Source organism: Egretta garzetta, unplaced genomic scaffold, assembly GCF_000687185.1.
Source record: "Egretta garzetta isolate BGI_Z169 unplaced genomic scaffold, ASM68718v1 scaffold265, whole genome shotgun sequence".
In the NCBI taxonomy this organism is placed as follows: Eukaryota; Metazoa; Chordata; class Aves; order Pelecaniformes; family Ardeidae; genus Egretta; species Egretta garzetta.
In genome coordinates this window covers 164,534-174,869 of record NW_009259789.1, presented here as the reverse complement: position 1 = coordinate 174,869, position 10,336 = coordinate 164,534, and the positions used below count along the sequence as shown (strand labels likewise).

Genomic DNA, 10,336 nt, shown 5'->3' with positions numbered 1-10,336 from the left:
CCACGGCTTTGCCTTCTAAGGTGGCTTACTGCCGATGCAAAGATGCTGCCAAGTTCTTGTGGTCGTTTGGATGCCTGGACTATGAACCTCCAAATGAGGAAGAGTTTTACTCCAGCCTGATAGAGCAGATGCATAGAAAACTCCATGAATTTAGGAAGTTTCCAGAGCATCTCCTTACTGGTTTGCTTGGCCTGGCATTTGTCAAACGTTACCCAGAGGAGCTGATAGACTATGCTCTGAGGCATGAGTTTGTCCAGAAAACGAGAGGTAGTAAATATGAGCTCAAAAAGGACCTGTTCACCCTTGGTAAGAGTGTTGAAATTGAGTGCCCAAGCTACCAAGGCAGCCGCCTTCCACCTCAGCTTTATCAAGAGATTACCGAGATGGTTTTGAATTTTGCAGAGCAGGAAATCTATGTCAGGCCTGAAATAGTGGAAGCCACCTCTCTTCTCGAGAGCATGTTAGGTGGCCCCGAGTATGTGAAGAACCACATGATCCTGCCTCACACGAGATCGAGTGATCTGGAGGTTCACCTGGCCATGGATGGACGCCCCATCCCTTTCAACGTAAAAGACCTTGCTGCAGATAAGAAACTAAGAGACATCGGAGTTAGTCTAACGGATGACCTAATGACTCAGCTTATAAAAGGGAGATCTAACAGCCAGTCTCCCATGGAAGTGGGAAATGAAGCCAGGACTCCTGGTCAGGATAGAGGGGGAGAAGCACAAACACCATGTGCGGGGGATCGTGCTGCACTTTCAGGTGGAGCTCTCATTGCAGATACCAGAGTGCAAGCTGAGCCTAAATCAGGGCTCGTTCTTAAACCCCCTCCATCTCTTACACTGAATCGGCAGCCTCGGGGGGTGAAACTGGCTATTCAGGTGTCCAACCGAAACCACTACTGCTACTGCTCCAAGCGGCTCTTGGGGCTGCACCGTCTGAAACGGCGGCAGCTGCAGCAGCTGGGGTATGTGGTGGTTGAGTTTCCCTTTTGGGAATGGTTTCCTCTGCTCAAACGCACTCGTTTGGAGAAACTGAGCTACCTCCATTACAAAGTGTTCGACCCAGCGCTGCTCAGCAAGGCTGGCTAGTCTGGTGTGCTGCTGGCTCAGAGGCTGACGCAGCCTCCCAGATGCATCTCTCTTTCTGATTACTGATTAAAATGGTCTCGGAGTGTCCGTTAAGTTTTTGGCAGGTGCTTTGTGTGCTCAGGTCTGCCTTGCTAAGTTAGCCAGTTCTGCTTTGCTGACAGTCATGTGTCCCGCGCTTGCCTTTTGTACATAGATCCTCAAATGCTTCCATGACAAAATAAAAACTACTGTCCTATTTGTTTTCCTCCGTGATCGCTTTTTTCTCTAAATGAAAGTGGATGGATTTGGTGACTCTGAGAGCAGAACGGTATCAATGCTATTGTGATATTTGGTACAGAATTGGGGTGATTGTTTTTTAGTCATGAAGCCAACCTGGGTGCCAGGAACACACATACATATTTCCTTACAGTTTCCATCACCGTCGAGCTGGGGCTGGTGGATGTGCAGGCAGAATTTCTGCTTTAGGAGCTGTGACTGAGCAGGACAGACCGTGAGAGCTGAGCGGTGAGATGGAAGCTGGGGCTGAGGGTTGGGGTGCTCTCACCCTGAGAGATTAATTTCTTGCTCAGCAATCAGCATTGCCTGGCAGAGAGGTCCTGATGACCCGGTTGATAACGTCTGCTGTGAAACGGGGCCCACAAATCCACCTCGAGGCAATTCCCCTGCCTGAGTGACGATGAATCCTGTGCAAACCAGAGCGCAAACTCTAGCTGTGTGGAGCATCTGCTCTGGAGGCAGCTGGTTTCACCCTCCGTCGCGTGGCTCCGTGGGTTTTTTTCTCGCTCAGGATGGGGCCCGGTGTCCCAATTTCCACGCGCTGTTCTGAGGACAGAGTTGCTGGCTTCTTCTTGAGCTTTCAGGTGGTGGTTCTCTCTGAGAGGATGTTTCCTGAGGTGCGTGGGGCAGGCTCTGCATCTGGCCAGAGCTGCAGGGATTATTTCACATGGAGCAGCAGGAGAAACTCCCATTCCCACGGCAAAGGCAGCCGAGCTGTTCTGGCTGTTTTGCAGTGTGGCTTTTCAAGGCGTACTGACGTGGAGGATGGGGAAGAGAGGTGGCAGTAAGCAGGTTGCTGTCCCAAGACAGATGCTGTATATGAGCTTTTTTTGCCTGCCTGGTTTAAAATGTCTGGGTTGTTTTTTTTTTCTCTCCCTCAAATACTCAGCGTTACGGAGCACTTTCATTTGTTCTCCACGTTCCTTACTGCAGCAGCTCCCTAGTCGTACGTAGGGCACCAGGAAGGCACTTGGTGATATAGCTCCAGAAAGCCTGGTTTTAAATGACCTGTCAAAGACCATAGAGGATCTTGCTGGCATAGAGAAGTACAGGGTACAGTCCTTCAGGTCTGCATTTCACTGCCTCAGTCGAAAGATCTTCATTCACCTTAGGGAAGGCACACACCCGAGAGAGGGGACAGTTGTGTGACATCCTGATGGCGCTTCATAGGCTTTGAGTCCTTTGTGGTCTTTGAGTCGTTTGTTTTGACGAGCAATGGCTTTAGTAATGCAGTTTTGTGGGTGTCTTATTTTTAAAGTGTTTGTAAATGCAGAACCTCCTCCGTGCTGCGGCCACCTGGGTCATCGCTAGCACAGGAGACCTCCACGCAAGTTTGGGGCGTAATGGCAGCAGCAGCCATGGGAAACAACATCCACTGCCCCATCCTGTTCTTTTCCCAGAGTTTTTTTACAGTCTGCATTTACCCAGCTCTTGCTTCAGCCCATGCTCTTTGCCAGAGGGGTCCTGGCCTCACTGTCCCCATCTGATCCTGGCTCCTCGGATCTGTTCTCTCACCTGCATTTGCCTGTCCCTGCTGATTCCCTGGCCTCAGCCGGGCCCTTTACCTTCCCATCACTGCGTGTCCAGCCCCTTCTTGCTTCCCTTCTTTACACAGAAGCTTAGTCCTAATCTCATTCCATGTAACCTGTCCCTTCATCTTCACTGTCTTCTGAGTTGCATTTTCGTGGGAAGAGTAAAAAGAAAAAAACCACAGCCCTGGCTAAAATCAACTCAGTGGCCAACTTTTGCTGTGAAGCAAGAGTGTAGCAGAGCTTTTCAGAAGAAGGGAGAGCAGTGACTTGGACATGCAAAATAATGCATTTTCCTACTGGGATGCTGAACCTGGAAAAGTTAGTCCGAGTTGTTTAAGTCTGTCAGGATCACAAACGGGTAGGGGAGGATCCTATAAAATACACCTGTATATACATACATAGCTCCTCACGCTGCAGAACAAGGAGAGAATAAATTGATTGTAATTAAGCAGAGCTAATTGCCACAGAATATTAAGGGTCTGGTAGAAAAGGGTAGATTTAGGATGCAACCTCAGTAACAGCCTTAGGCTTGGAAGAAGACGTGAGGCTGCCCTGAGGAATGGCTTGTGACCATCCATGATTTGCCTGGCATGAGGCAGCGCTGCGGAAGAGGAGGTCACACATGGCAAGCTCCATGGGAGGACTTGGTGTTGGCCGTAGGCTGGATCTCAGTAGGCAGTGGCTCATGAGAAGTGAGTTCTTAAAGCCATGGGTTTGCAGGGATGCAGAGGTGAAGGTGCTTCTTCTCACTCGCCTTCTTTCGGGGAAGGTCTCACCGAGGCTTGCCTAATGCGAATTCACCAGTCTGGTCAGGTGGGAAGAGATATGGAGAAGTCTTCAGCCCAGGAAAAAAAAAAAGAAAAAAGAGATGTGAGGAGAAATAGAAGAGAGGGCAAATCTTGAGTTATTCCAAGAAAGTGATCGAAGAGAGTTGATTTGCCATTTTTTGTAGGACCAGCGATAGGTTCAAAATGAACCAAAAGCTGTAGGTTTGTCGCACAGCCTGTAGTTAACCCGGCAATCTTAGTCCCACCAGATGTGGGTGCCAAAGGCAGGACAAGTTCGAAAGCCTGTTTGAACAGTTGTTGGAAGCCTGTCAGGCTCAGAAAGCCAGGAAACTAGAATCATAGAATCACAGAATGTTTTGGGTTGGAAGGGACCCCTAGAGGTCACCCAGCCCAACCCCCCTGCAGGAGCAGGGACACCTTTAACCACATCAGGTTGCTCACAGCCCCGTCCAGCCTGGCCTGGAATGTTCCCAGGGATGGGGCCTCCACTACCTCAAGCACTTCATCTTCACGTGAGCTGCAGATCCCATGCACCCAGACATGGGTTCCCTTAGCACTCACACATCAATGACTAATATTGGTGGAGCATTTGTTTGTGCTTGCCCTGTTCCTGTGTTCCCTGTTGAGGAGCCGGAATTGTTCCTGGTGGCTGTTGGACCAAATATTGGGCTAGACGGGGTGCTCCTCTGGCCCGCTCCGGCTCTTCTTAGGTTCACACCTGCTTCGGTCAAGCATTGGCATCACAGTCTTCAAGCTCTGCTCTCTGCAGGCTTGGCTTCTATGGTGTTGAATTTTATATGTTGGATTTTTACCTCGGATACCACATTTCTGTTGCGCTCGATCGCACGCGGACCGGACTGCTCCCGCATGCTCAGCAGGCAGGCAAACCCAGCTCGTTAACGCTCTGCGTTTCAGCGGCCGGACCGACGTGCCCCCAGAAGGCCAATTTCATTTTGGCTGAACTAACAGCTTCAGCTGAAAATCATTAAAGGGCTGCTTGTTCTTGAAGGAAGCAGTGGGTTCCTGATTTGCAGGGTCGCCCAAGGCAATGACATATTAAAACTAAGGTTAACGTAAGGTTAGAGCTCTTAACTCGCAGATAATTTCATTCTTAAAAGGGATCTGATATAACCAATTTGAGTCTCATTTTTTTGAATGGAAAAGATGGTGCATTCACTTGAGTGTCTTTAATGAACATCGTCAGAAGAATCAGGTGGGTCGGCGTTCAGAACACAGATAATCTCCCTTAGAGCTATTAAATGCCCTCTGCTCCCTTGGAGCTATTAAATACCGATTATTAATATTTGTGTTTAAACTTAGCTTACATCTGAAGCTCCCGAAGCCCTCGAGAAACATTTCTCTTTGCAGTAGCGCTGCGTTAGTGCTGGCCGATGTTACCCTCATCCCGAGAGGCCCCGTCTGAGCTTTGCTGTGTTGGGTGTCGTCCAAGAGCGCGGGCAGGTCCTGCCTCAAACTGCTGAAGGCAGCAGATAGAGGTGGCGTGCGGGGGGAACCGGGGGGCAAACCACACAGTTCAAGGCCAGGCGGTGGGAACGGACACCGGCTCTTTCCGCCTCGCAGCGCTGAGGGGCTGCGGTGCTGAATGTCCCGGTCGGATCACAGCGCAGCCCGTGTCCTCCAGGACCGACGGAGGCTGCGGGAGAGCTCACACCAATTCCTCTGACAACCTCATGTGATATTCTGGTGCTTTGCTGTAGCTACAAAACCTCCTGCATCTTTGATAACTTTAAGATCTAGTTGCTAGTCTATCCATAGGTAAGACGTTTTAAGTTAAAATAGCCATTTTCTCTAGGGGTTCACTAATAAATATTAATGCAGTTTTTTCTCTCGATCCCGTCTCTCCCCCGCCCCGGTCATCTGGGTTTATATTGGCTTCACCTCCTGGACTCAAATTTGAGCTGCATTTTAGGAACTACTGAGCTTGTAATTCATACAGGTTCCGACACAAGAGATCCTTTCGCTGTTTGCTGATGTTCACTTTATTTTGCCTTTTCTTTTTTACAAGCTGAATCTGATGCTCAGAAAGTGAGCTCTCTCCAGCTGCCAAGATGGTAATAAACGTCTGTCTCCCACAGTTCAAGCCAAGAATTCACTGCAACAAGGTAAAATAACGATGTGGGGGGGTTAGGGAGCTGGAGGGATGGAGGGGTTAGGTGGAAGGGGCATGCTGGACTGGTTGGGGCTGGGGAGGGCTTGTTCGCTGCTCATCTGTGATAATTAGCAGTGTTTCTGGAAGGCTGATTTTTGGCTGGCCATGCCAGGCTACACTGAGAAAACAAAGCAAAGGCAACTCGCAGCAAACTCCCATCATTTTGTATGGTCTGGCTGGTTCAGAGAGGGATTTTAACACGGGAGGCTGTGTATGTCCAGTGGCAACAGAAGCTTTGAGGACAGATGCCGTCCCAACCGAGGTAAGGTGTAGGCTCTTCAGTCTGCAGAGCTGAGAGCATTTTTGTCAATTAAAATCATTTTCCAGTGATGTGGGTGGGTTGTGAATTGGGTGGGTTTGCTCACAGCTTTCTCTTCCAAGCTCACCAGTCTCTTGTCATTCCCAGCAAGGAGGTTTTCTGAACTGATGCTGGGGAATCTGTCCTCCTGGATCCCCTTCCCCTTTTGTGCTTAAGCGACTCATTGATGTGCGAGCACTAAAGGAACCCATGTCTGGGTGCATGGGATCTGCAGCTCACCTGAAGATAAAGCGGAGCTGAAGGCTCAGTACTTTGCAAAATCGGTATTGAGAGATTTCCCAGAAGTTACTGTTCAAAATTTGGTTTGTCCTGTCTATGCTGTGGTCAGCCTCTGCTAGTTATAACCTCCTATGACTGCTCTAATGTGGCACGCGCTAATTGTTGCAAGGAAGAAGCCCTGATTTTGAAGGATCTCGTCACAAGACAATGTTACGTGCTTATGGGTGTGCGTGATTTGACTTGAGATACCTTTTTCCCTGTAGTATTAGAGCTTTCTCTTTGTCCAGTAGAATACTCAGCTCTTGACAACGTTTGCTGAATTTACTGTACTCTGCAAGTACTGCAAGTTAGGACAAGAGGAAACAGCCTCAAGTTGTGCCAGGGCAGGGTGAGGTTGGCCATGGGGAACAATTCCTTCCCCAAAGAGCTGTCAGGCACTGGAAGGGGCTGCCCAGGGAAGAAGTCGAGTCCCCATCCCTGGGGGGATTTAACAGCCGGGCAGAGGCAGTGCTGAGGGCCAGGGTTTAGTGGTGGGATGGCAGGGGTAGGGGAACAGACCTGATGATCTTAAAGGTCTTTTCCAACCTAAACGATTCCGTGATTCTGCTGAAGTTTTCACCCGGCATCATCAGAATCTCGTAGACACTAACTAGCTTTAATTCAAAGCCATTTAATTGTAAGTCTTCCTGCCAACTCACACCCCAAAATCCAAGACAGCCTTGGATTTGTAAACATTGTGCTGTACAAATAGCAGTATGAGTGTGACTGCCCATCCGGTGGTGTGCTGAGAGCCCCAGCCACCCACTGCGGTTTGGTGGAATTGTCATCAGGAGGGTATAGAGTGACCATATTAAGCAGGTGGAATAAAGAGATATTCCTTGCTGTTACCCGTTCATTTAGCAAGTGCTACAGACTTCTTAGGCCCCAGGGCTTCCAGGAGAGGGAATGGTTAGAGCCAGCCTGTCCAGGAGCAGACCAGAGGGGGGGGATTGCATCTTCTAGGGGGCATGGCTTGGGACCCAGCCCAGTCAGACGGATCTCCCTCAGGGATGAGTAGGGTTGATCCCAGAGCAGGAGAAGGCAGTGGGCTGCCTGACCTCCGGAGGTTTCTCTGGAATCCTTTAACTGGGTGATTCGGGGTATGTTTCCACATGGCAGGATGGGCTGACATAACGTTTCACCACGTAGAGACTCCCATCTCCACCACGCACACATGCTCTGCTCCCAGCCACGCTCTCCCACTTGATGTAGTTCACCGACCCAGGCAGAACCGCAAACCATCCATACTTTTCCACTCCTTTAGCAGTTAAATCAGTTCTGCAAATGGCGCAGGGGAGAGTGGATGGGACCACGTAGCTGGAGGAGGGTGGGAGCGGGTCTGCTCTGCCTCAGCAGCAGGGATCTTCTGTGTTGGCTCAGCTGCACGTGAAACCGCAGCCTTGGTTCCTGGTTGATGGCATCTTGGGAATCTACATAAGTGCTTGTGAAAATAGTTTCCTTTTATTGTCTTGCTTCAAATTAAATCCAGTTTTCTCCTGAAACACAGATTTCTGCTGATGGTTACGAAGTGGAGAATCTGATCTCTGAAGACCTTGCCAGGAGAAATCGTGGTTTCCGCAGCGAATACTTTATCAAACCTCCTGTCCACGTCACGATCTCTTTTCCCTTCAACGTCGAGCTCTGCAGGATCAATATTGACATCTCATCTGGGGGATACCAAACCTTCTCCGGGCTCGAAGTTTACACCTCTACCTCATGCAATAAAACCTCTTGGCAGAGCCCTGAGGGTCAGGTCTCAGGTCTGGCCGGTCAGCCTGTGTCGGACAAAGACACTTTCACACTGGTGGGCAAAGCTGTCTTAAAAAATCAAAGCAAAGTGACGTTCGGCCACAGAGGCTTCAAGCCGAGGCCTCCCTTCCATCAGATGGAAAACGTCTTCTCCTACCCCGGCTCTGCATCTCAAGACCTCTGGAACAAAGGGCCTGCCTCGCTGAGCAACGTGTCGCACTTGAAAATCTGCATCACCCACGTGGCCGGAGGCGGCCTGCCTTGCATTAAGAGGCTGGAGGTGTGGGGACAGCCTGCCAAATCGTGCCCGCAGGAGGTGATTGAGGGTGTCTTTCAAGTGGCCTCCCAGTTCTTCGCCCAGGATGTCAGCAGCCTCAAGCCAGAGCTCTGGACGCCAATGGAGAGCGACTGCGTGCCCTTCAGCACCAACGACAGCGAGCAGCAGACCCTCTGCAAGCTGGTGGACGTCGTCCAAGACATCCCCGAAGAATTCCTGGACCCCATCACTCTGGAGATCATGACCTTCCCCATGCTCCTGCCCTCCGGGAAGGTGATCGACCAGACCACCTTGGAAAAATGCAACCGGAGTGAGGCGTCTTGGGGCAGGGTCCCCAGCGATCCTTTCACTGGGGTGGCCTTCAGCCAGCACTCACAGCCCCTACCTCACCCTACCCTCAAGGCCAGGATAGACCACTTCCTCCTACAGCACAGCATCCCTGGCACCAACCTGCTCGGGAGAGCTCATGCCTCGGAAATGCTCGTACCTTCTTCCATAACAATGTCTTCTCTGAAAAGGAAAATAGACTGTATGGATCAGAGCTCCGTGCAGCCACCGTATTTTTCTTCTACAAACTTACTTGTCACGTCTACCTCAGAGAACAGTGCTAAAAAAATGAAAACTGACAGTGACTCTCATTTGATCCAAATGGACTGTTCGACAGGTACCGTGGCTCCCTAAGTCACTTGTGTTTCTTGAGTGTCCTGACAGCCCCGGGCCAGGTTTTCAAGTCGGGAGGCTCCAGTACAGATTCCCATCCCTCTGGAAAGCTTTAAGGCCGTTGTATTTTGCTGTTGATAGGTGTCGTGGGAGTCAGGTCATCACCTCCTTCACCTCCCCTCTCCTCAGCACCACCTGCCATCCCGGATGGTTGTTTGCTCCCATTCCATTTCACTTTTCCTCACCTCTAGGCCCGTCGTTCTCGTCGTGTTACCTGTGCAGTCTGTTTCACAGCCCTCTCATTTGCTCAGGTCGCCGTGTTTCCCTTTTAGTTTGTTTTTCCTTTCTCCTCCTTGTTTTCAAGCCACTGTCCATGTGGAGGCAACGTTTTTCTCGCAGTGTGCTGGTTTGAAGTTTCTTTATCATGGGTGATTTGTTATCCCAGCCATCCAATATGTTCTTGCATCAGGAAGAAAACATGCAACGACAGGAAAAAAAATGTCTGGTGGGGCAGTGATGATGGCACAGGGAGTCCTGGCTGGTGTGGATCTTAGCACGAGGAGTGAGGTGGGGAGGAAAGTGGGAATGGGGCACTAATCCTGCTCACGGATTTCCCTGGCCAGGCACTGCCAGTCTGGGCTCTTGGTGCAGCTGGTTCCCCACACGCTCGGTGTCACCAAACAGATTGTGTCCCCAGGACAGGCTGGCTCCTGGCCTTCTGACGGGGCTGCTCTTGCTGTGGCAGAGGCTGAGCTTGGGGAGCGCATCGCTGCACAGCCTCCGGTCCTCGCCAATCTTAGTGCAGCAGCGCAAGGGCTTGGAACAAACGGCAGCCAGGGAATTGCAGGCAGTGCTGCCTTCGGAGAGAGGACGGCACAGGCTGGGAGAGACTTGCCCAGGGTTTGCAGGTAGTTAAAGCAGAAAACCAGGTGGGGACATTAGCCACAGGGTGTGACTTGTGTCTACAGGGGAAGGAATGGGCGCTGGTTTCCTTTCATCCTTGCTTTTCTCAGAGATCTGGTAGCAGCACCGGTAGCATAAGCTCCAGGAGGCAGAGAAAGCAGCCCAGACCTGCAGCCCTGAGATAAATTCCCTGGAAAGCCGAGTGCTTTCCCCCACTTCGGTCCCCAGCCGTGCCACAGCTCCTCAGCAGGCAGCCGAGGCAGTGCTGCGGCAGATCCGCCGGGCGCCGGGCGTGGGGGCGCGGGGTCCGGCA

General features: G+C 50.9%; 2 protein-coding genes across 12 annotated transcripts in view; both read left to right on the top strand.

Moving 5' to 3' along the window:
• The window catches only part of FASTKD5 (FAST kinase domains 5), an 11,517-nt gene extending 5,719 nt beyond the window's left edge, over nucleotides 1-5,798 (top strand). For 9 of the 11 annotated variants that reach the window (XM_035895043.1, XM_035895041.1, XM_035895040.1 and 6 more), the window contains one exon: nucleotides 1-1,485. In XM_035895043.1, the coding sequence (XP_035750936.1) occupies nucleotides 1-1,091 (1,091 nt within the window). In that variant the 3' untranslated portion in view covers nucleotides 1,092-1,485. The other 2 variants (XM_035895045.1, XM_035895044.1) reach the window with 2 other exon arrangements.
• UBOX5 (U-box domain containing 5) overlaps nucleotides 5,728-10,336 on the top strand; it is a 9,169-nt gene continuing 4,560 nt past the window's right edge. Inside the window, exons 1-2 of the mRNA XM_009639549.2 lie at nucleotides 5,728-5,810; nucleotides 7,942-9,124. Of these exons, the coding sequence (XP_009637844.1) occupies nucleotides 5,757-5,810; nucleotides 7,942-9,124 (1,237 nt within the window). The 5' untranslated portion in view covers nucleotides 5,728-5,756. The remainder of the gene's footprint in view (nucleotides 5,811-7,941; nucleotides 9,125-10,336) is intronic.